Source organism: Theileria parva, chromosome 1, assembly GCF_000165365.1.
Source record: "Theileria parva strain Muguga chromosome 1, complete sequence, whole genome shotgun sequence".
Taxonomy (NCBI): domain Eukaryota; phylum Apicomplexa; class Aconoidasida; order Piroplasmida; family Theileriidae; genus Theileria; species Theileria parva.
The window spans coordinates 2,409,025-2,433,971 of NC_007344.1; the positions used below are offsets into that span (position 1 = coordinate 2,409,025).

Here is a 24,947-nt window from a genome sequence, read left to right on the forward strand (position 1 = left end):
AATTTTCATCATTTTAATCATTTTCCTAATCTCAATTATCTTTAATTTTATTTTTTAAGTGCAGTATTAGTGAGGATTTGAAAATTTTTAGGCTACACATTACGGATACAATTAAACTATACATTATCAAGATCTAGGATTATATGTGACTATACTTTTAGTATATAACTTAAAATATTAAGTTAAAAGATTGTAACGGAGTGGATTTTACACATTTGCTCCAAAAAATAATTAAATAATACTATAAATTTGTGAGGGTGTAAGTTACTCTGTTGAAAATACTTGATTGAATTAGAATGGATTTAAATTCGGCAAAAAGCGAAACTCTTGAGTTGGACGAAAATGACTTAATATTGGACCGTTCATACTCCAAGATATTTAAGGCCACCTATTATACTCGAGATGAAATCCCTAGGGATCACTTGCCCTATGGTCTAATATCCAATCGTCAGAAATATGCCAAAAACTCACCTGAAAGCAATTCAACAGATAATGCGAAGGACCTAGACATTAAAGTATGGGCTAGGGAGATATATATAGATGCAATTAAATACATTACAGAACCATTTCAGCCTGATCGTGTATTTGAATGGTACCATGATTTCATTGCCTTAACTAACTTACAAATTGCCTTTCACAACTACTACAGTCATGCCGACAACTTCTTTAACAATCTTTTGACCAAATTTAATAACATTTTAAGTTGGAACGTTAATAAGGAATTAATCACTACTGACGAAGAACTGGAATCGTTATCAGTCTTTATTGGAAATCAGACTAGAAATTTAAGATCCTATGTATCTAAAAATGCTCACTTGCTTATAGAGCTGTTAATTGACACTATTAATATCGACCAGTGTAAGATTTTGTGTTACAGAATTGTACCTCAGTTACTGACTTCGACTGGTTCTGAGAAGTCGGTTTTCAGGGAGCCTTCCATAAATAATTTGAGATTAATTGCGAAACGCTTTTCTACGCATTTTGATGACAAGATTTTGTGGCAGTTCATGGACCAAATTGTTAATTTGAACAAAAAAATCTCCTCGACTGCTTCTAACTGTGCTTATGAATACTTAACACTCACTGACAGTAAGGACCTTGACGACTTGGATTTGAGTAAGTTGCTTGACTATTTCGAGACGGGTTTAAACTCAAAGTGTGTTGACGCCAAGAGGGGCTACAAGAGGATACTTGCTAAGATGTCAGACATTCTCACTGAGAAAAAATACACTTCATTTCTCAAAGAGTCGTCTTTAAGGCCAAACCTAGTCAAATTTGTCAAGGCTGAACTTCCGTCAGTTCCCAGTTAATATACTATAAAACATATACACTACTGACAACATTGCTAATATTACTAAAATACACGTTAATAATTTGTATTATTTTACATTCATATTTAAACGGGCATTCATTGGTGTATATTAGCGCTTGTACATGTTATGCAACTACCATTATAGTATAAAATATTAATAAACTGGCATTAGATTAACTTGACCTATTTTCAGGTCTTTTAGTGGTGAAGAAGGGTAGACCCAAATATGTCTTGATTTCATATAGTACACGCACAGCCTTTGTGAGGGAAAGCACCGTGCCTAAGAGTGTCAAGAAGACCAGAAAATTCTGTGAATATGGGCTGTTGAACACCAAAGCGTCGAGTCTCAGGTCAAACAGAACTCTTCCCAAAACCAGTAGATATCCTACTACGACTACCATGTAATGGAAATAGAACTCTGGGTAAAACAGGACTCTTTCTGAGCGTCTCAGGTTCGAGATAATTATGAAAATTATTCCGAATCCTCCCAAAGTGGACGCAAAAAGCGAGTAGGAAACATGCAATTTAGCAGGCAAAAAATCAGTCAACAACGTTGGAAATACACAATTAAACAACAAATATAATGTTAACTCTAAAATAAGATTAATATTACTAATTTAACTGCTAGTAATAATTTTAACTGTACTACAAATAACAAAACAACTGTATAACTAGATAGTATAAAGGTAAAAAGATACTTAGAGTTTTTTTTAGACTCTTGTGTAACTTGTACATTTCATATGGGAATCCAAAGAATGTAAAAAATGATCTGAATCCATTATTAGCAGTTATTTATAAGTTATTTTTAACTGGATAAATAAATATGAATGGAAAGATACATTGATAACGCAAAATATAGAAATGACGTGAAGAAATCCAAATTTTTGGGTAACATTTTGAGCAAAAATCGGAGTGACTTATGCTTTGTCAGGAATTTAGAAACTGGAGACAACCAGAAGCTCGGGAAAAGATAGTCAAGCATCAATATCAACACCACCTATAACCAACATTAAGCTTGCTGAATGTAGGGTAGTAGAAAACTACGATAATTCTAGGAAGAGTATTTTATACCCTTGCCCTAAACTATATATAACTAATAAAGTTAGTAGATACAGCTAATAGTGGTTCTGAAACTCCAAAAATGAAGAAACTGTTAGTGTATGAAAATGTTCCGAAGGTCTCCTCTTGCCAATTCACTGCTGCTGCATTACACAAAGCCGATATGTTTATCTAAAACATTACTATTACAGGTATTAAAATATCTCACTATACAATAATCAACTACATAACTGGGTTTGGTATAATTTAAATGGAACCAATGTGTTAAGGTGAGAGAATCCTGTAGGCTTAACTAAGAATGTGAAATAGCAGAAAAAGGAACAGACCAATGCATCAGTTCCGTGGTCTAAAAGCTGTCCCAGGGGTGAAGCCAAGCCTAATCTTCTAGCTTGTATACCGTCAATTCCATCAAACGTCTACAACATATCCATCAACACCAGATGAAAAGGATCATAGTTAAATATATATACAAACGAAATACAATAATAAGAATATAATTAAATAATCTATTCTAACAACAAGATAATTAAACTATCTAATTATACATCTAAAGTCCGCCGAGGGGACAAATGTGTGTTACCGTATAAAAGAAGACGAGAAAAGAACTAATTAGTGAAGTCCATTTCGGAACAGATTTAGCTTTAAAATTGGGTACATAGTAAAATACCAAACAATTCATTATAAAAACACACAATCCTCCAAACAAGGTTAACAGATTCGCCGATATCCACTAAATCATCATATTAATTCAGCTGATAACTAAATAAATAAAATAAACTTTAAAAATATAACTTAATTTTAATAAAATTTTAAATAAAAAAGTACTTTTGGAAGGATTTTAACTACTGGATCCCAGTAGTATTTGAGCATTAAATTATCGAGAAACGTGAAGTTTCCGGGTTTAAATGTATAATCCTTCAAGGAAGGAAGTTGAGATTCAGGAATTATTCGCTTTAAAACAGCCATTTTAATCCTGATATACTCTGATTACAAGTAAAACAATAATATTGTACAGGTTAGTTGGTAGATTTAGAGTGAATGAAATGAAGTTATAGTGAAATAACCAAATAAAGGATAAATGTAATGTAAATTTACAGAATGTTTAGAGAAGATGTGGAAGATTCGATAGTCAGAATATTTAATTTTAATCTAACAGTTTTGTAGTCGTAGGTGTGAAAAATGGGTTATCTAACGACTAGTTATAAATTAATTACAAATAACAAAAATTATTAAATAAAAACCTGAAATTATAAGTATTTGAAACATATAAACTCCCCACAGATTGTACTTAAAATCTCAATATTTCCTAAACTTATGGTTTTATAAACTACTCCCTTTATTAAACCATAGTTATTGTATCTATAAAATTATGTTATTTTGATTATGGGCAATCTGGTAGATTTTATTTTTTAACCTTGAAAATGTGTTACCAATTAACAATCACTAGGGAATGAAGGATAAAGAAAAGGAAATACCTTCAGTTCCTACTTCATATCGTATTTTAATAAAGGTAATTTTTTAAAAATTCCTTCCCCGCTTGAGATTATTTAATTTTTATACCATCTCATTATTATTTTATATACAATTCCTGTAATAATGTATTAGGGAGCCTCTGCAAATGATAATAAACAAATACGTTTAAATGTAGATGATAAACGTCATGTGTGGCGTCAATGCTCTTTTAAGAATCCAGCAAGGTCAGACGGATTAGTGTTGAGGCATTGGCGCCACTTTGAAAAGGGCACAGAATATCTTTCATCAGCCAGAAAACAAAGGAAAGTCGTGAGAAACAAGATTTGTAAGAATATTGATGACGATTCGACCTGTACACTTGCCAGAATTGATGAAGAGGATTCAGTACTTGACTCATACTCATTTGCCAGAGTAAATCCCTCTGTTAAAATTTATCGTTACTCCGATGATTTTTATATGTTCCATTTAGCCGTTAGTACATTAATTATTAAACTATAAGCTTATATTCCAATTACAGAATTAAATAAAATATTTGATAGTATATTTTAACCTTAATTCAACAATATTTATATCTAATGTGTTAATTATTATTTATTATTTATTGTATATAATGTGTAGGATTTGGACCCATCGTGGACTAAGGATGAGACTGATTTGTTATTTGACCTTTGTGAGATGTTTGAACTCAGATTTATCGCTATCCATGACTGTTTCAAGTGGCGCAAGGACATTCCACTGGAGAAGCTTAAACAACGTTACTATAGTGTAACAAAACGTATAGTTGAATTCCTCTTCGAGGAGAAGATAAAAAATGAGATTATGAAGCACGGGAACCCGAATCATCCCGTGGTATTGTCACTGAAGGACGAGTCGGCACGTCATCCTCTGGTCAAGTTCACGTACAACGCAGACCACGACCGTGATCGTCGTCAAATGCTTGAGCGTAGTTACAGGATCACTCCCGAGCAACGAGAAATGGAAGCTCAGTTGCTGAGTGACATAAAAGCTGCGGAATCTCTCCTAAAATCTGAAGAGAAGAAGAGAAGTGAGATGAAGAGACTTAAGCGCAAATTTAACGTAAACGAGTCTGAAGTAATTCCAACACCCAGACTTGACCAATTCCAAACAAAACCAGTGTGGCTTGCGAGCTCTTTTATCTCGTTTTACAAATCACAACTCACTCAGCATCATAATGACGCTGTGGATGAAATGCTAAATGAACTTAACATTTCACCCCCAGTTGTTTCTTCACAAGCCTCAAATGAACTTTATTGGTATTTTCCCTACCAGACTATATACCTAATAATATGTAATAGTATATTAATAGTATAATAATGTGTAGCATTGTTCGAGGAGATGCCGCGATAATGATAAACATAGTTAATAAAGTGGAGAGCTTACGTAAGGAGTTGGATCACTGGAAACAGTTGACAAATCAGCCTACGGAACCTGAAGCTGCAAAGGTTAAGGAAGAACCTTTTCCAGATACAACTGATCATATGCAGGTGTATCAGACACCCCTCACACACAGTGTTATTGCTAAGTCGTTCACTAAACCTAAACCAACAGTCGGCGGAGTATCTACAGTACAACAAGTACAGCCTGTGCCAACTGTTAACCCACCTACCACAGTTGGAGTACATGAAGAAGATCCGATGCAGCAGTCTCGTCGCATGATGGTACAGGGCATGCCTCCTCAGATGAAGGGAATGTATCCGATAAAGGCACAGAGTGGTGCTGCAAGTCCGCAGGCCTTCACACAGCAAATGTACCCCCAGTTTCAGCAACAAATGTTCCACACTCAGATGAACCCGCGTGTTATTCAGCATCACATACAACAAAGAATGATGCAACAACAACAGTTCCAGCAGCAACAGCAACACTTTCAGCACATGATGCCAATGCATCAGGATGCCAAGTTCCAACCAATTCATCAGGATACAAAATTCCCTCCAATGCATCAAGATTCGCAAATGGGAACTCCACAAATGCCTTCAGGACAGTACAACCCAAATCAATATCAAGCTCAATTCTCACCCTCACAGCGCTATTACCAAACACATAACCAACAAATGATGCATCACATGGGACTACAAAAAGGCCCAAACACCAATCAAAAATAAGTGACGATACCGCTAATCACAGTGTTACTACTATGTAATTACCAAAAGGGTTAAATCGCCAAATCATGTTTTAAAGGTGTATTTTTAACATTGTAACTGCTTGGATTAAATTATAAACAAGTAATTTATAAAATGTGTAAAAATAATTTGAATTATCCAATAAGGCGAATAATGTAAAAATAGTGTAAGGGATAGCATTCTATTAATGTGTTTCCTAATATATTTACAAAATTAATTTGTCCCCTAAATATTTAATATTATGTAAATTCAAATAGTTTTATTGGTGAAATGGCCAAGAGGAAGAGAAATTTGGTTTTAGAATCACGAAAATCAGATTCGAAACCAGATAATTCACTTTATACCTCAATTTACGGAGATTCTAAAGAAACAAATTATTTGTCATCTAAAAATAAGAATAAATCTGATAAAAATAAAACAATCAGTGGAAATTTGAGGGATAAAGACTATGTATCATATCTGGCTGAGAATTCTGGTGAGAGTTTATCGTTATGGAAGCAAAGAATTGAAAATAAAGTTTTACACCTTAAAAAACAAAGTGAAAAGACAAGTTTAGTCCTGGGAGTAAGTGCTGTAGACCATTATGTCCGTTTGCCCTTTTCAAAGTTCAGCTGCATCAGTAATACAAAGGGTAAGAAATTAGGGTTTTTCACAATCAAGAGTGTGCCATATAAATATGCTTTGGAATTTAACACCCTGTGGTTAGAATACGCGAAGAAGTTGCTTGGCAGTCCTAAAACTCATTTAAATGCCTCAAAACTAGTTGCGATGCTTGACCTACACGGATCACTTCTTGAGGTCGTCAAATCCAACTGTACGAGTTACGTTGGCGTCACGGGAATTGTTCTCAAGGAAACACAAAATGTATTTTTCCTACCATTCCTCCATTTATATACTTTCCCACCTCACTTAAATATATTATGAGTTACTGATTTAAATATATTACAATCTAGTGATTTAATTACAATATTGTTTAGGGATTTAGTATAGTGGATAAAGAGGACAAAGTTAGGTTTATTTTGAAGAACTCGAGTGTTTTTAAGTTAAATTATGAAGAGTGGTCCTTTTTTATACACGGAAAACATATCATGGCTTCGGCTTCACAACGCACTAAAAACAAACTAAAGGATAAATCTACTCTCTAACCTTTACAAATTTTACTACACCTGCACTATAGTATGTTTTTAGTTGAGTATTAATTAATTTAATAAATTAAATGCTTGAATAAAATATTAACTACTCTTTATGTAAACTCCAGAAGCCTTAATCTTTTTTCATTGTTGGAACCTTCTTAATTTGACTATTCCTCTGGACATTTATTTCATTTTTGAACAATCTAAAAATAATTTCCGAAATAATTAGTGCAGACATAATGAATAGATTTATAGATCAATGTTTTAACCTAGAGTTAAATTCCACATAATTATCACACATGACATAGTGTATTTTATATTAATCTGCAAAGTAAATTTTTAATTGATGGATAGTTGCATTTCGTCATGGACCACGTGCGCATCCAGGTCAATTGCGATGCAGTTTTCAATAGCGTAAATCAGCCTCTTGTACATAATATCAAGGCTCGAGTACTTGGGCATCAAAAGCCTAAAACTACATGTTGCCGAAGTGGGCAATCTCTTATCCGCATCTTCATCCTATATAAAAATTAATGTCCAAATATAAAAAAGTACCAAAACACAAGCGTAAAGTAATATTAACTAGGTAAATAAATGGTATATTTAGTTGAATATTAACTGGGTAAATAAATGGTATATTTAGTTTGGTATTGGTATGAACTAATGGTAGTGGGAGATACCGGTTTATTATCGTATTCTAATCTTAAACACCAATCGGAATTGGGGTGAGGTAGTCTTGATCTACCAGAAACAAATCTAAGGAAAAGCTGCAGCATATCATTGCTGAATCGAGAGAGAACGTCAAATAAATCTTTCTTGAGGTTGAGTGAGTATGAGACAGTGTGTGCTCTGAGTACTGCGAGATCTACCAGAGAGTCGCCACAGACGACAAACTCCAGAGATCTGGGATCCAAAAGTGTTCTAAGCCTTCCTATTGGAACCACTGAATTCATCCCTTTAGCCAGGAATGAACAGCCGAGATCGCCTTCAGTGAGCCTAAAGAGTGTTGCAAGTCCCAGGTATTTCCCCAGATTTGAAGGTGATACAGGCAAATTAGAGCCATTTTCCACCAAATCTAAGGTATCTCCTTCTGCACTTTCAAGGCTAAATACTAATCCGTTGAGATCGGCTTCAGTAACTGCGCCAGTGGACTCCAGAGCTACAAATTTCTGCAACAAATCAACGCTCATCTTATCACAGTCCAGTAAATCAATCAGCTTCAGGTTCGAGCAGAGCAGTTTCTTCCATATAATTGGGTTGATTGCAATGTTAAGGGGGTTCATCATGCACAAACACATTGCACAAAGTCTTCCCAGACTCTCATACATGCTCAGTTCCATGGGAACGCTCTGACTACATGAGTCCGAGTAAAGTTCACTGGCACCACAACGGCAATTTGACCCGAGGTCCTTAGAACTCACAGGCTCATCAAAGGGGAAAGTTGACAATATACAACAACATCCACTACTACAACAAACCCCCAAATCACAACATCCGACTGTAAATATACTATTGGCCCTGTCACTTGGCTCAACCGAATCTCTGCGAATTCCCCTGGCCTCAGTTAATTGACTAGTATTCTCTGTGAACAAGTTACTTATTGGATAATGTGTGAACTTTATTAGAACTGTGTCCTGGTGCATTCCATAGTTGTTTATGGTATTTTGACACTTGATTGTTGCAGATTGTGAATCATTATCTGGAGTGAGTGGGAACATAAACTCGTTAGAAATACACGTTAAAAGCTCCTGAAACGGGCCTCCAAAATCTGTTGAACCTTCACCTTTAAAAACGACCATAAATGGCCTTTGGTTATTTTTTGCTCTCAAAATGTTAGGATTGCAATTCAGAATCTGTGCAGTGCTCTGGAACCACAAAGAATTCCTCAACAGCTTCGTTGTATGTGCAATCCCACGGTCAACTCGAACTGAAAAGTATGGCCTATCCACGCTCAAACTACCGAGTGTAAACATCTTCTCATACATTTCATTTAATACACTTCTCTTCACTAACGGCTTATTCCTCAAGTAATCTGTGTAATGTATTGGCATCATCGGGCCCATACATACACTATATTTCATCCTATTCAAACAATTCCAATTCATTTGATTCAAGTCGTCATAAGAATATCTCTTACCAATGGTGTTGTTAGTAGGGGATACATTGCTATCCGATCTATCAAAGTCATTTTCATCTAGTTTGATCCCGTAGTAATCTTGAAAACCTTCTGAAATGAGTGAATTGATTGGCCTGTACTGTATCAAGGGCTGATTTAGTATAGTTGATATGATTGGTATAACATTTCTGAACACATCTGAGATGACATCAACGTATCGGATTCGATCCGCTAATATTATCAGCGATAAACTGTGAAATATGTAATCAGAGCCAAGATCCCTACCATTCCAATGACCACCACTGTTTGCACCAATATTGGCTTCCAAACCTTTATTACCCTCATTTATATTCACTCTTTTCCCAATCAAATTGTTTTCAATAAAATTATTTCCAACTAAACTATTACCTAGAGGAAAAGCATTATAATTTACAACTATGTTACCGTCATCAACTGAAGTGTCATTACCGGCAACTGTGTTTATATTATTAGCAACTGTGTTTATATTATTGGGGGATGTGTTTATATTATTAGCAACTGTGTTTATATTATTGGCGGATGTGCTGGTATGATTTGAATTGTATAGTACATTTTCATCTAAATCACCGTTTACAATTGCATCGGTGGTGTTGACGGTTAAATCTGAGCGGTTGATATTATTATTGAAAAGATCGAGATATAGGTGAGAGCAACCTGAGTTTCGACTAAGATTAGTGTCATTTCTGTTAATTAGGTGTGGGGAGGAGAGTGTTCGAATATACAAACTTTCTCCAATTCCTTCCAAATTTATCTCATTATTTGGCGAAGATTCGTTCATAAAATTATATCTTAAATTATTCTCGCTATTCGTACATAATTTAGTGTCGACTCCTTTAATTTTGTCAGGATTCGTTACTCTGTAATTTCCAAACTGGATTATATCGTTCACCAACCCTAGCCCTTGTAATAGGCTTACAATCTTCATTTCGGTGTTATGTTTCGGATCTTCAACTATTTCGCAGTTTGTGTAATGATTTAATTGTTTCCACAAAACTGTGTACATTAGGTGTAGATCCATATCTGATAACGGGAATGTATTCCTGAGCTTTAAAATCCTACTTCTCAACTCTTGCACACTGCTGAACATTGTCTCGATGCTGATATTTATTGGGGACCACAGGTGTGAATCCGAAGGAGGTAAATGTGCTAACATATCACCGCAATTCCTAGAATATATCAATATCTTTGCCAAAGTTTCCAATTGATTGTCACTATTCTTTAACAAATCCAACAAACTTACCAATGTTCTATCCAATTCAAAGGACATCTCACTATTCAATTCCATTCTTAATCTGTCAAACATATACATATTTCCTCCAACCACTGTACAATCTTCTAATCCTACTCCACTATCTCTACTGACTCCTAATCTACCGTTGACAGTGTCGTCTCCTAATCCATTCTTACCAGTATCCACACTGTATCTACTTTCTATGCCGGATTTTTCTAAAGTGGGTGTAAAATTTTCATCGGTTAGAGAATTGTTTGAAGAGGTGTAAATGTAAAATCCCAGGTTGAAAGAGTAGGAATCTACAATGTGTAAATCTTTTAATAATTGGGAATTTCTTCTTAACCTTTGTGGGAACAACAATTCCTTATTGACAATTCCAAAAGACACAAGTTTATTTTCAAATCTTACAAATTTTAACATTATGTACTGGGTTTCAGAGACTATGCTGAGTCCTTCACATTCAGATAACTGGTTAACCAAACTGTTACTCAAAGCAATAAAATTCCTCAAAGCTTCATCAGTTTCAGAGGCAATACCCTTGTTGAACTTGAACAAGTGATAAATTATAAACTCCTTCAAGGTCATATTTAACTCGTTTGATACTGATTTCATCAAAGGGTTTGCCTCATCCAACCCACTTGTCATTTTATACAACCCTCTCCTTATTATCTCCAAACTCTCCTCTATATACTTCATTACCAAATTACTCATTTGCACCGTATCTTCATTTATCATATTATTCAATACCACCTTTATATTACTATTCACACCATTCATACCATTTTTACTACTCAAACTATTCATACTATTTTTACTACTCAAACTATTCATACTATTTTTACTACTCAAACTATTCATACTATTTTTACTATTCACACTATTGATACTGGTGTTTCTGATGCTGTTTATGGAGTTGGTTGAGATTCCAGAGTTGAGGCCACTAAATCCAGAATTTTTAGTGGAAAACTCAGTGCTTGAGTGTAAGTGTTGTAGGCCTTCACTTAGTAAACCAATAGTGGTGTTAAACCCTTCCTTAACATCATCTGTCAGTTTACCCAAGAAGTTACCCATCAACTCCAGTATGTCAGTCTCATCTGGTAAATCAATCCTCCTGTCAGGGCTCAAAAACTCAGGACTACTCATAACAGGCGTAGCCGGGCTTGAAGTTTCAGAGGGTTTTTCAATTGGGCCCAAAACACTCGGATCCACTTTAATGTTGTACTTGACATACATTTTACTAGACATGAAAATGTGCAAATTCTGCAGTAGTGACCAATTTGACTTGTAAAAAACGCCCTTCTGTAGCTTATATGCGTCAATTAACTTTTTGTGCAAATTATTATTTCCTGGAATTGAGTGCAAAGTCTCTGAAATAGACAAACCTCTCCCATTCGAATGGACATCAGCGCCAAAGTTCAACAATAGCTCAACAATCTTAAAGTTGATCTCTTTTGATCTGAAAAGTGAGTAGTATAGACAGTTATGACCCGAAGAATCAACTGCATTAATATCTATCGAGTGAATTGTGAGCAGGTAGTAGACGACGTGGTAGTGACCTCCTCGGACCGCGCCCATTAACGGCGTGGACTTGTAGGGCCCGGACTTAACATCAAAGTTAATATTCTTATTCAGCGCCATCAACTTTAGCAGTGACAGCTTCCCCAAATTACACGCAATGTAAATTGGAGAGTACAAAAAGTAGTCATGTCCATCAACGTCAAAGTGGTCATCGCATCCATTCTCAAACAACTCACACGGCAACTCCAGAAAACTCTTTATCTTTGCCAAATCATCAAATATCACCGCATTTATCAAATTTCTTCTATCAGCATAGGTATATCCATCGTCCAAATTATCTTTATTGGTAGTGGAAGTGCCAGCAAGGCTGGTGTTAGTATTAGTGTTGCTCATCTCAATACTGCCAAACATGTTATCACGCTCACTGTGGTTTGGATTAGTTGAGGCAATAATATTATCAGTGTAAACGTTGGTGATGTGGAAATAATAAGAGTGAAAGTTAAGTTTAACAGTTTGTTTACTTACTGTAAAGTACAAACTAGACTCTTCAGGGTTAAACGAGACTGAGATAACATCAGTTTCATAGTACGGGAGACATTGAATCTTCCTATACTCGTTATCTTTGGAGGGGACGTGGAAGTTAGTTGAGACATAAAGATCACCGCTGCTGAACCACAAAAGTTTCTCACGGTCACTAACAAGTCCAACGTAGAAATTTGGCCTGACATTAACATTGAAGCCCTTTTCAAACTTGAATGATAACCTGAATGGTAGACATGGATCAAACCTCATGACTTCGTCCTCCAAATTTAAGGAATTAGTACCCAAATTAACAAAGTTATCACTCAGCGTTACAAGACTTGAGGTGGATAAGTCTACCGGTGTCACATCTGAAAATGACACCTTTGTCCTATGTACTGATAAACCCGTTCGTATTGCTGGCCTAACCACAAATCCATTCCCCACCTTCAAAAGACCGAACTCATTCTCGTGTTTCTTCACGTAACAGTTTGTAACTGGTATAACCACCAACGAGTCTAACTTAACAATACACTTGCTCACGTCAACAGAGCCATAATTTAATCTATTAACAAAAATGAAGGGCATTAAGTCTTTTAGGTGCTTGAAATAAGTTGAAGTGGTGATGGAATTAATGTCCCAGAAAATATGATTATTCGTCATGTACATCGCCACATCGGCGCCAGTTATCAATATATAAACAGTTTTTTCATCCCTGTATACTCTGTTCATATTCATCTCCGGATTTTTTGCAAATGTATCATTGGTAAAAGTGGTTTCAGTAGTGTATCCTAGGCAGTAGGTGTACTGAGGGTCCAATTGGAGTAGATATTTAATCAGTGGTACATTATTTACATACTCTTCCAAGGGGTAGAACTGGCCTATTTTAAGTTCCTGAGTCCTTGGAGGTGATACAATCAATTCTGCAAGAACCTTTGAAAAGTTTTTATATTGTGAAAACACGAACCTCGTAGCCAACTCAACCTTAAACTTCAACACTAATCCGTGATACCTGTCTGAACAACTAATAAAATGGACTTCTTCATTCTTTCTTCCACTCTGTTTACTATTTAAAATTGTTGGACCACTTTTAAGCATTGCACTATTTTTCCTACTACCAAGTGTGTTTTTAGCCGTAAATGAAGAAAATGAGCCCAAATCACTCATTTGAGCAGATTTTTCACCAGAATCTTTCCTCAGATTCGCCGTTTGTAGTGGGATTGATGTGTATATTTCAGGCGTTAGTGATAACAAATGGGATAACATTTGGCTACTTAACTTCTTGTTACGTGCCAAGTATAAGTATGCTCCCATGTTGTAGAAGTCAGAGTATTCCAAGTTACGAGTAATTGAAAATTCAGACACTGGGATAGAATTATCTGCCCACTCACAGGCAATTACAAATGATGTCAGGAAAGAGTGGAGTATGTTGGCGGTTGAGAGTCTGGTAGTGTGGTCGTGTCTTTTATGATCAAAATTCGTAAACATATCCAGATCAGATGTTGAGTAATAGTTGCATACGCTGTGGACTCTTAAAAATGAACAGGTTCCAAAATACATAATCAGCTCCAGTAATCTGTCCAGTTCCCTAACACTCAGTGATGGGATTACTTTATGAGTAATCCTGGCTGAAACCTGTGAAAGCTTAGGTGGTGACCCGACACCATTCAGGAACAAAAAGTTAAGCAAGCTTAGGCTATATTTATTCGTAAGTGCAAATCTCAATGCGTATGGACACAGTGGGTGTCTTGGCAAAGTATCAAGTACCCAAAACACACACTCCAATAACTTCAAGTACCGAGTTGAACTCATCGAAATCGCCATACAGTAAATTAACTCTGTAAACAACACTTTGGCCATGGTATTCCTATCATTTGGATCAGACTCGTTGACAAATGGGTGATAAAAAAGAAGCTGCCATGAGTACAATGGATCACAAGCTGCTGAAAACAAGTTCATCCTGGTAGCATCCGAAGTACCACTTCTACACTCAGTGTTTGAATCCGCCAGTTCATAATATTCCAAGGAGTTTGAATCAAATGTAGTTGAAAAATGCAATATGCTACTTCTAAACAAGCTTAATGTGTTACTACACTGGCTCAGAATTTTCCTGTAAAAGTAATCCCTAAACACGTGTACTAGTCCTTGCAGAAGGTCAAACAGATCATGTTCAACCAGCTTATAAAACTGCGATCTTCTCATAAAATGACGCCTTACTGAAGGTATTCTTGAACTAGTATGAAATGATTTTTCACATGTTCCAAACATCTTCACGTTAAATTCTGAGTTCATTGTTTTAACTTTAAGCCCTCTGTTAACCGATTCTTCAATCAACTCATATGATGCGTTGGTACTATAAATTGCATTCCACACATCCACCAACAATACCAATTCCACAGGCTCAAGCGTGTTATTATACGTTCTATAAGTTCCCTAAAAAAAATAAAAATTATGTTGCAAATGTGTAAACTCGTTACAACTTAATAACTGGTTAATAGTGCAAAACTGAATAATTTGTTAATAGTATACAACTGAATAAAATAGTGAATACTTGTGTTGTGATGTTGTCGTAGTCGATATGCAGAGATTGTAGGATGGATTGGAGGTTAGAAAAGGTTACGTTTTCAATGGTGTTATTTGAGAAGACCAAGTCATCAGAACAAGTGGATAAAAATGAAACAATAAAATTAGTCAGCCCGTCCAGCAAGTGTAGAAAATCAGCGTTAAGAGCACCGATACCGTTGCTTACAACGGTGGTAGAGTACAAATCAACCTTGAAACAGCGGTGTGAAAGTACCTTGAGTATGAGTGCAGAAGCGAGCAGGGATTTGGAAGCGATTGCTATAATTAACGAGTCAGTTTGCACATCACCGTGAATGAACCTAATTGAACCCTTTTTAGTAGCAGATAAGGTTAAAGTTGAAATTACCGGCCTCACAGTCAGGATTTTCGAAATACTCACAAAAAGATCAAGCAAAAGCTCGTTTGGCAAGGTTACTAGTGTGGTTTTAGAGGGAAATGATGAGCCTAAAAGAAACGGTAAAGTAAAGTCGGACACAACTTTAAAGTCCTTCTGGGACAAATTTTCCCAGACTTGTCTATCATGGTCACAGCACAACACACATAGCCAGCTGAAACAGTCCCTCACTGAGGACTCAAGCCTTGTGTACTTAAAGTTACTACTCAACAGAGTATACAAATCATCAAAAGACGACTTAATCTTCAAAACCAATTCCCTTTTTAGACCTGAAAACATCGGCACATTCACTGATAAAACTGACTGATACACCTGAACGGAATCTGAAAACTGCGCAAAAAGACACGTATACTTATCATCCCTCAACAACTTATCCCAAAACTCGTCCTTGCAAAGTGTTATTGGCGCCTCATCCAGAGATTCGTTTTCCACAGTATCAAACTTAACATCCCATTCTGGCACGTTATCGAATGAAACCACATCTGAATCTTCCACATTAAAATACTTTGCAAAATTAAACGTCAAAACATTTTCATTCACAGTAATCTCATTCTGCTGATTCAATTCAGTTAATTCATCAATCTCCGTCAAATCACTTGTAGGATAAGATTCTGCATCTTCAGCTGGAAATGGTTCTATACTATTTGAGTGATCAGAAACCGGAATTGAGTGTTCCGTTACAGTTCTTGATCTAACAGTCGCCGAAGTTTCTCTTGACACTATTCTATCCAAAACCCTCACTACTTCCACATTACTCGATCCAATTATTTCATTACCCTGTTCCATTTGGACATTATTTCTCTCCACTGTCTGGACATTTCCTTCTCTCACGTTTCTATCAACTGTCTGGAAGTTGTTTCTCTCTAGCGTTTGTGCGTTACGATTCAATTCTCTCACATTTGGATATGAATTGGATCTGTCACCCATATATCCCACCCTATCATTTGATTGTAAATAATGATTTCTTTCATTGGGATTTAAATAGTGATTTCTATCATTGAGATGATGATTTCTTTCACTGGGATTGACATGATAATTTCTGTCATTTGAGTTTGGTATTTCTCTCCTGACATTGGAGGTTAGGAATGTGTTGATAATGTTTGACTCGCTCAGAGTGCCAGTATTGGGACCAATATTACCGCGTTCCGGATTAAGACTTGAGCCTCTTAATACAAGAGTTGCTGGGTCTTGGAATATGAACACCAATGACATTCTTCTTGAAGGGTCATTTTGTGTTATCGGGTCAAAGACAACTTCGAGTACTGAGCCTATAGAGTTTCCGCCAATTAACAGCTCAGTTCTGAGACATAGTTGTCCGTCATCCTGATGATCTAGTGTGAAGTGAGCAGTTAAAATGTCGCCAATTGTGTATCCTATTGTGGCTGCAAATAACTGAGACGTGAAGCTGAGGCTATTTGAGTGAGAAAACCCTACCACGTCATTGCGCTCAAACAAGTCTGATACTGTACCAAACACACAATCTGCTGGCGCCACCGTTATTCCAAACCTGCTGGCATTGAGGATGTAAAAGTTTGTTGTCAGTTGCACTGCAGTTGTGCCCAGGGTTGGGGGTATCCTGTACATCACAATTCCTCCCATATTATTCGCTCTAATAACCTGTAGTGTATTCTCTGAAATGTCAGCCTCAAAATCCACGGAATTCCTATGAGTTACAAAGTGATCTGAATGAGGCAAGGTCACAAATGGATCATTCGGCTCAATTTTTGTCACTGGCTTAAAACTCTTACTTATCAGTATCGACTGGAAATTTTCCCTCAATGTTGCGTAGATACACTCCAAAGGTACTTGTTTCAATGGCGGTAACCATTTTAGTACAAATACCGCATGTATCTTTGGTGATGCCAATACTGTCTTCAAATATCCAAACCCAGTCACTCCAAAATTGTTCAAATTCCCGGCAGTCCTAGCGCCGGTGGTGCGGGTATTACCAGTGTGACCAGTAACTTTACCACTAGTGACACTTCTAACAAGACTAGTGGTGTGAGAAGTGGCTGATAATTGTTTTATTGTTACGACTAGGAGGTTACAGAACCTCTGTCCCAGGCAATCCATTGATAGAAATGCCTGCGCTTGTCTTTCGCCGAGTGTAAATGTGGTCAGCAAACTGTTTAAAACCAGGTATATAAGGTTATAGTTTTCACATGCTCGCACTAGGTTAATGAGATATGATAATATGTTACCCCAAAAGAAGTCCAGCTCCTTCTTGTAAATCTGGTTAGTTGAACATGATGAACAGCCTCTCGTCACCAACAAATTATCCGCAGTATTATCAGAATCCACAAGGTACCCTTTTATTGTTGTGGAATACTTAAATTGGCAACTTATATTACTGCAGTGGTACTTTATACTTACTTTTTCCGGGTTATCTTTACAGTTGCATGCTGTACTCAGGTTAAATATCTGTACTGCTGTGCTTCTCAAATACTTAAATAATATCCCCAATACCAATCCCACATCTCCCATCTTACTGCTACTAGGCCCACTGTGTAAATCAATTTTACCACTCTGTACACCATTTGTGTGTAGATTAGTTGAAAGTTCAACCCATAGTAAATATTTTAATAGCAGATACAGGTTGGACCTGACAACGTAAAAGTAGTCTAGGCCTTTAATTCCCAAGACTTGTGTCCAAGTGCCATTTACTCCTTCAATCTCCAAATTACCTCCCAAATAATTCACCAGTGAAAGCTCAATCTCGTTTGTGTTCCTATTCGTAATATTCTTAGGCAATGTCAAGTACACTGTGATGTCTCTAGACGTGTTTATAACCAACGCAATATTATTACTCGTACGCTTACTAAGTGATACTTCTGATATCAAATGCCAATAATTCTCCATCCTCCACATTATTATATCATTCTCCTCCAAGTTCACATGCCCCCTCTTATTCAACGCACTCAGTGACGTAAATGAGCTTCCAGCATTAACAGAGTTACTGTTACTAGAATGAACAGAGTTATTAAAGTTACTATGGTAACTAGGGTTAATGAGGTTACTGGGGTTACTAGAATTACTATGGTTGATAGTATTATCAGTGGTATCTAGTGTGTTTGTATTGGATTGATCGAAATTAACGTCGAAATTGTAGATGAGGTAGTGTCCGAGTCCGTGGCTGGTGTTTTCAATTTTGGGAAAGCTCCACAGGTGGGTGAAGTTAAGATTAATTGGGTGGTCCTGTTTAAGATTTTCGGATATTTTCGAGGACTTTTTAACCATCAGATAAATAGTTCCTCCGGGTAAAATCAGCTGATCTTTCCTGGTGAACTTCCGCATCTTCAGGCAGTGGAACAAATTCTCAACGGTTTCCTCAAAATTGGTTACAAAGTGGTCTGAGACATACACAACCAGTGCAACCTCTACCGTGTAACATGAAAGACTTGTCTGATTAGCCATGGCCTTTTTAAAGTTCAGCAGTGGAAGTGGGTGTAAAATAGACATCATATAATTGAAAATCTGGTAAGAATACCTCGTGTCAGTCATGGGTTCAAGCCCCAAGGAATACACCAGTGAAAAAAACGATAATGAAATTCCTAGCCAAAAGTTCATATTCGGTCTATTATAGTTTGTGGAGTCTATAGTTGTTATTCCACTCCTAATATACCAATCACACACATTCTCCAAAATACTGCACAAGTAATCATAGACCACCCGGTTGTAAATGTTTGGTACATACTTTGTTCCATTTACCAACTCAAACTTTGAATCCTTAAACGTACATAACATTATTGGCCTCAACTTGTTGATCATTATGTACCAGAATAAATCCAACGTATCATTCAAATTCTTCACATTACTCACACCTCCCTGATTCTTAGCGCTTTCCCCAGTGGTACCAGTGTTAACGAGTAAATCCACAACCAGTGGTGAATAATTATGTGTGAATGAGAAATTACCACTAACATATCCAAGATCCAGAAAACTGTAAATCAACGCCTTTAAACTGGATAGTAATGATATCCTAACCAGTGATGACAGTCTGTGTATCAGAAACCTCTTCTCACACTCTAATCCTGGAGGCCCATTCAATATAAAGTCAACCAAATCGGCAAAATTATCCCCCAAGGTATCAGCACCCGAACTAAAATGTGTTCTATCAGATGCCACGGCGTTATCCACGTCAAAGTTTTTGACCTGGCCTGAGGTTACCAAAAGTTTTGATGAATCTTGTGAAGTTTTATTGAGATTTGTTGAGGAATTTGACCTTCTAAATGCAGCTCCTGACCTTAATCTCGTCTTATGATCTACCATATTATATGTACTCGTCTTCATTTTTGATACTGTTCTACACAAATTCTCACGTTCACCCGTTATGGAGCTGCTTCTTCCCAGTGTTCTACCTGTAGCACTCGTTGTATTGTGGAAATCTGAATTTTGTGAAAAGTGGCCTGAGGACGTGTTCTTAATTAACCAAATACATCTGGATGCCACATCTTCTAAATAAGTTTCTCTTAAACTATCTTTATTCTTTATATTCTGCATCGAATTCATTGCCTGGAACTTGCTCAATATCTTCATACAAACTACGCTGGCATACTTTTTCGAGTCCAGATACTCCATAAAGTGCGACTCGTACTCGAGAGAATATTCCGAGGGATCGGCTTGGGAGTCTTGTTGAATTAGTAAGTGTGTAAAAAGTGCTATTAGGGTATATCTAAGCGCGACTAGACGTGGGTAGAGCTGGTCAAAACTGTCCGAAAAGATCTTTGTGGCCCAAGACTCCATATTCAGTAACCCTCGAGTCAAAGTCCCAAGCCCCAAATCTGACTCAAAATCAGCTGAATTTGATATAAAAGACTCAATCTCAGGCACATTCCTAAATGACACACTCGTTCCCTTGACGTACTTGAAATCTTGCACCAGTAATAATAATTTACGTAGCGATCCAATCATCTCAAGTTCAGATTCAACGGGCTCAGTAATGGTGTCAATATTCCCGGCAGCAGTAGAATCCCTAGCAGTAGCATCCCTGGCAGTAGGATCCCTGGTATTACCGTCCATGCTAGTATTAACACGGACCCTACCATCTAGTGGTACGAAGGTGAAATTAAGAGTTGACACGATGCATTTGGGAAATTTGAACTTGTAATTGGGGTCTTTTAAACAGTTAGAGTCCAATTCGTTTTTATCTAGTGAAAAGCGTTGGCGTGTTTTCAGAATATTATAATCCAGAGTATCCACGTTTTCATACACGAAATGCACAATCTTCATGAAAATCAGCAAAAGGCTTGAAAATTGATAAATTAAATAATTCATAAACGGGGTAAACTTTTGATACTTTGCAGAATAACATCGAAAGATTTTGTTGTAGAGCAAGAGTACTTTTATCAGATATGGTAACAGGTTAACACATGAGAGTGTCACAATGTGGAACAAATACTTACTTGTAGTCCTGATGGATTCCATAAATTCTGAGAAATATGAAAACAAATCCAGCAACGACAAACAACTTATAAAATTATGTAACAATAGGCCAAAGTAGTCCAGCAAATACTTTGATAACAAATCCACCCTGCCACTAATAATATACAAGATGTGCTCCTTCAACTTCAGTAAATATATGAAAATATCCTCCACCAACACTAAATTACTCGGCTCAAACAGTGATGAGTAATATTCTTCAAATATCGATTCATCTACGCTACTTGAATCAGAATCTGATTCCGAATCCGATTCTGAGCTTGACCCACTCTTGGCCCTATTATACCTCGAGCAGAAGGAGTTAAATAACATAATTGTAATCCCATGTTTAAGTAGAAACCGGCATAACAGCATTGAAGGTCTTGGAATTGAGTAAAAAGACTCACTACTGTACAACTTGGTCGTGTGATAGTTAAGCGAGGAAATTGATGAGAAGTAGTTAAAATACTTCCTTAAACAGAATGTACAATAATTAAACATTGGATCCAACAATGATAAATCATTTAACCGCGAATTACACGTGCAAAAGTTATAACAACTGGCCGTATCACACTGTAATGATAACTTATCAGCTTCAAGTAACTCGTGTATCAAATTCCACCACATGTTCGTTACCTTTGACGGATTTGTAGGTGATAAGTTAGCGGAATTTGATGATAATTTAGTGACCTTGGTTGTTCCACTCTTTGAGGTTTGAGGTTGATCGAAAACTTCTGATAAAGCTCTTTTGGTGAAAATTTCAATGCACAGTCCCTGATTAAGTGCGTTTAGCGTAGTATTCTTTGTCAGTATGGTCAGGTCTGTAACAAAATAAGAAGTTGTATAGGCAATGTTGACCAGGATTTCGGACAAGAAATGTGTCGGAGAAGTGGAGAAAAGTTGTTTTGATATCAGCTGATTTGAGCCTAAGATGTCCAGTGATATCAAATTAACACTGTTAGCCAGTGAAATCAAGTCAATTGGGTGGTGATATTCCTTAAAATCTCCCTCCAAATCAAAGTGCGATTTATACTTGATGGACTCGAACAATATCTTTGTCAGGTTATTCAGAAATAAAAGTGGCACTTCTTCCATAGTAATTGGCAGTGAAAAAAAAATCTTCACCACGGACAGTACTGAGATAATTGATTCTGACAGGTGTCGCCAGAGTGTTACCACGTTCACATATCCCACTGAGGAAATTAAGTTATAATCACAGTTAAACGCCGTGTCTGATACCAGCTCAAACATGTTCAACAAAAGTTCAAACATAATATTCAAACTTTCAAACGCCTTGGAATTCAGCGGGTTAAATGAGTTTTCCAGTGAGATGTTAAAGTTTACATTTGCCACTGCCGTGTGTACACTTGATAATGCCATTGAAAAGAACGAAAAATAGTCAAACACTCTTCTAATATAACCTTCAGACTCAAGCTCAGACCTCGTACTCTGTACTTCCTCACTACTACTAGCTACACCACTACTGTCCAGGGTTATAGTGGTAAAGTTGTCGTTGGTAATGAACATGTGGTGGTGGATTAGATTTGACTGGATTAAAAACTTTCTGAAACCCGGTGATAGAGTTGAAAACTGCCTGACGTTAACATTTTCAAGATTATAGCTGAAGTCAAGTTGAAAGAAGTCAAGTCGCGAATCTACAAATTGTATAGTCATAAAGTATATCCCATTACTGAACACACTAACTGTTGAATCACTAAACAAAAGTTCAATGGACAAAAACCTTGAGCCTTTGTTAAACAATTTCATTCTCCCGTCAGATACGCCTGTGTGGTCAGAGCCCCTGCTAGACCTAACAGGTCCCGTGTTATTACATTCAGTAGCAAAGAAAATGCGACCTTGTGAGCCTATCAAAAACAAAGTCCTATCAATCTTATTATGGTTCTTAATGTACAATTTGAAGTTAAATGACTTTATCTTCTTCATGTACAATTTGTCTACGTCAATGCGGTCCAAAATCTCCACATCAATTCTTACTACGAAATTACCAATTTTTGGAATTATTGAGCTCATCTCTTTAGTGGGAGAATTATCAGTTTTGTGACTTAGAATCGGGTACTGAAGGGCCAAATATTCAAAGGCTGAAACTGACTCTAAATTCGGGACAGTCGGGATAAAAATATTACTGTAGCTATCACTGGTGATTGATAATAACTCTGAGGTGTAATTAATATTTGAGGGCCACAAAACACTCTTGAAATACTTTGTAAAACTCTGTAATAAAGAGCAGAAATCCGGGTTCCTTATCGAAAAGCTGAAGATCACATCAACTAAAAGATCCGTGAGTGAGAATAGTTTATTATTAAAGCTAAAGTCCAAAACTGAGTTAAAAACATTGTAAATGTACTCCACCTTCGGGTTCGCATTCACTGTATAGCTTTCTCTAAATAACCTAATCCAGGGATAATAATCAGACTCGAAAGCCTGCATTTCGTCCAAAATCTCCTTAAACACGGGGAATATAGCGGATTCCACCTCACTAGCCGATGACTTACTGAGGTTAAATATTCGAATATTCAATAACACATCGTGTTTCTCGAGTGTCTTGTATAAACTTGATACCAAAGTGTCAAATGAGTTTCGTTGGGTTAGTTTCGACTGAAATTTAGCAGTTTCTAATGGCTCTTCTTTAGTGTCATTTGGGTCCAGTGATAGCGAAAACTTGTCAACAGAATTTGAAACTGATAATCTCTTATTAAATGAGATTTTCTCTAGAAACTCTGTTCTATGTTTAGTAATCTCGCTGTAAACGTAGTAGAGTGTGGGAAATGCGTTGTTTAGTCTCAGTTGACTTGAGAGTGAGGGATCAACTTCCTGATTATACTTGGCCATTAAATGAAATTCGTGACTGTCAAATAGGAAAATTTGATAAATTATGTTCTGGTAACTGACTAACTTTGAGAAGTCATAGTTATATCTTGACTTGATTAGGTTAAGCGAGTTTTCAAGTGCTAAATACTCATTGGGGTCATATTTCGGATTTTCAGTATCATTTGGCGGTACGCTTCTTCTAAACATGTTATAGTCTATGGAGATACTCGTAGAGGTTTCAGAGGGTAATTTACACTTCCCACAGTGGTCAGTGCTCTTTTTAAAAAATCCATCATACTTTTTAAACTCCCCTAAAAAATTTGTATACTCCTTCAAAGCAGACTTTGATATGTTTATTCTTCCCTTTTCCTTGTATAGATTTAGTAATCTTGATCTTAACTTGTGTATAGTCCGATTTGAACCCTGGAGTATCAGAAACTCCTTCTTCTCATCCACATTCTCAACCAACTTTAATCTGCTAAGTGAGGTGTGCTTGGTATAAACAAGCAGCTTAAACAGGTCGTTAGGACTAATTTGTGAAGTTTCATCCGAGTAATTTGGTAAATCGGAGGAAAATGAAGTATCGTTTGAAAAGGGTGGATCGGTGGGTGAAGGTTCCGAACGGCCTTTAGACTCCATGTTTATTTACTAAATGAATATTTCTACTGCGTTATTTGACGAAATTGGCTGAATTGTTAAACAATGACTTTTTGGAGGAATTAAGATAATAACCAAGGGAGAATACAAAAAATTCCCGATCATTATTTAAACAATTACAGAAAAGATTGTGAAAATCTCAAATTTACATAAGTTAACGGTTTTATATTTGGAAAATGACAAAAATTACAAAAATCAGAAAGCGATAAAATTTTTAAATATAAAAATAAACTGAAAATAAACTCTTGAAAATTCTCTACTAATTTGACAATATTATATAAATGATAAAAAACAGAACATTCATAAATCTACTCAAGCAAGCATACAGATGTGTGGTAAGCAATTTTACGTAAGTTCATTAAAATTATTATTCTTTTTATAATTAATTGATTTTTTAAATAATTAAATTAAGATTATAATATTTTAAGTTATAATTAACTTTATTCACTAATTTGTTAGTGTATTAAGGAGTTCAATTTTAAAGATATTACTGAATCTCAAGCTAACTACATATATACATTTTCT

The 24,947-nt window shown here is 36.3% G+C and overlaps 5 protein-coding genes across 5 annotated transcripts; 3 read left to right on the forward strand and 2 right to left on the reverse strand.

Moving 5' to 3' along the window:
• The first annotated feature begins 200 nt into the window (after positions 1–200).
• TpMuguga_01g01170 (uncharacterized protein) lies at positions 201–1,334 on the forward strand. Its single transcript, XM_761598.2, has one exon. It carries the CDS (start codon positions 297–299, stop codon positions 1,308–1,310), a length of 1,014 nt encoding a protein of 337 aa, XP_766691.1. The 5' UTR covers positions 201–296; the 3' UTR covers positions 1,311–1,334.
• A 136-nt stretch (positions 1,335–1,470) lies between these two features.
• Positions 1,471–3,610, reverse strand: EPT1 (CDP-alcohol phosphatidyltransferase family protein). Its single transcript, XM_061305276.1, has 7 exons — positions 3,197–3,610; positions 2,952–3,101; positions 2,629–2,787; positions 2,426–2,542; positions 2,152–2,309; positions 2,011–2,081; positions 1,471–1,904 (listed from the first exon to the last, which is right to left on the reverse strand). The coding sequence occupies exons 1-7, from the start codon at positions 3,335–3,337 to the stop codon at positions 1,486–1,488; spliced, it is 1,215 nt and encodes a 404-aa protein (XP_061162054.1). The 5' UTR covers positions 3,338–3,610; the 3' UTR covers positions 1,471–1,485.
• A 70-nt stretch (positions 3,611–3,680) lies between these two features.
• Positions 3,681–6,161, forward strand: SWC4 (SWR1-complex protein 4). Its single transcript, XM_761601.2, has 4 exons — positions 3,681–3,881; positions 3,977–4,315; positions 4,463–5,118; positions 5,187–6,161. The coding sequence occupies exons 1-4, from the start codon at positions 3,822–3,824 to the stop codon at positions 5,965–5,967; spliced, it is 1,836 nt and encodes a 611-aa protein (XP_766694.1). The 5' UTR covers positions 3,681–3,821; the 3' UTR covers positions 5,968–6,161.
• On the forward strand, positions 6,162–7,244 carry TpMuguga_01g01174 (uncharacterized protein). Its single transcript, XM_761602.2, has 2 exons — positions 6,162–6,849; positions 6,963–7,244. Exons 1-2 carry the CDS (start codon positions 6,256–6,258, stop codon positions 7,128–7,130), a joined length of 762 nt encoding a protein of 253 aa, XP_766695.1. The 5' UTR covers positions 6,162–6,255; the 3' UTR covers positions 7,131–7,244.
• Positions 7,245–7,457: 213 nt separating this feature from the next.
• On the reverse strand, positions 7,458–24,437 carry TpMuguga_01g01175 (HECT-domain (ubiquitin-transferase) family protein; the record flags this gene model as incomplete). The annotated part of the gene is made up of 3 exons (XM_761603.2): positions 15,093–24,437; positions 7,799–14,974; positions 7,458–7,637 (listed from the first exon to the last, which is right to left on the reverse strand). Exons 1-3 carry the CDS (start codon positions 24,402–24,404, stop codon positions 7,458–7,460), a joined length of 16,668 nt encoding a protein of 5,555 aa, XP_766696.2. The 5' UTR covers positions 24,405–24,437.
• Positions 24,438–24,947: the final 510 nt, after the last annotated feature.

Bases quoted from the DNA above. Each gene is read 5' to 3' on its own strand.
- TpMuguga_01g01170 (XM_761598.2), top strand. From the start codon at position 297: ATGGATTTAAATTCGGCAAAAAGCGAAACTCTTGAGTTGGACGAAAAT.
- EPT1 (XM_061305276.1), bottom strand. From the start codon at position 3,337: ATGGCTGTTTTAAAGCGAATAATTCCTGAATCTCAACTTCCTTCCTTG. The intron at 2,543-2,628 runs GTTCCATTTAAA...GTAATGTTTTAG, and splicing joins TCTCTCACCTTAACACATTG to ATAAACATATCGGCTTTGTG. The intron at 2,310-2,425 runs GTATCTACTAAC...TGTTGGTTATAG, and splicing joins TTTCAGAACCACTATTAGCT to GTGGTGTTGATATTGATGCT.
- SWC4 (XM_761601.2), top strand. From the start codon at position 3,822: ATGAAGGATAAAGAAAAGGAAATACCTTCAGTTCCTACTTCATATCGT. The intron at 3,882-3,976 runs GTAATTTTTTAA...ATAATGTATTAG, and splicing joins CATATCGTATTTTAATAAAG to GGAGCCTCTGCAAATGATAA. The intron at 5,119-5,186 runs GTATTTTCCCTA...AATAATGTGTAG, and splicing joins GCCTCAAATGAACTTTATTG to CATTGTTCGAGGAGATGCCG.
- TpMuguga_01g01174 (XM_761602.2), top strand. From the start codon at position 6,256: ATGGCCAAGAGGAAGAGAAATTTGGTTTTAGAATCACGAAAATCAGAT. The intron at 6,850-6,962 runs GTATTTTTCCTA...AATATTGTTTAG, and splicing joins TTCTCAAGGAAACACAAAAT to GGATTTAGTATAGTGGATAA.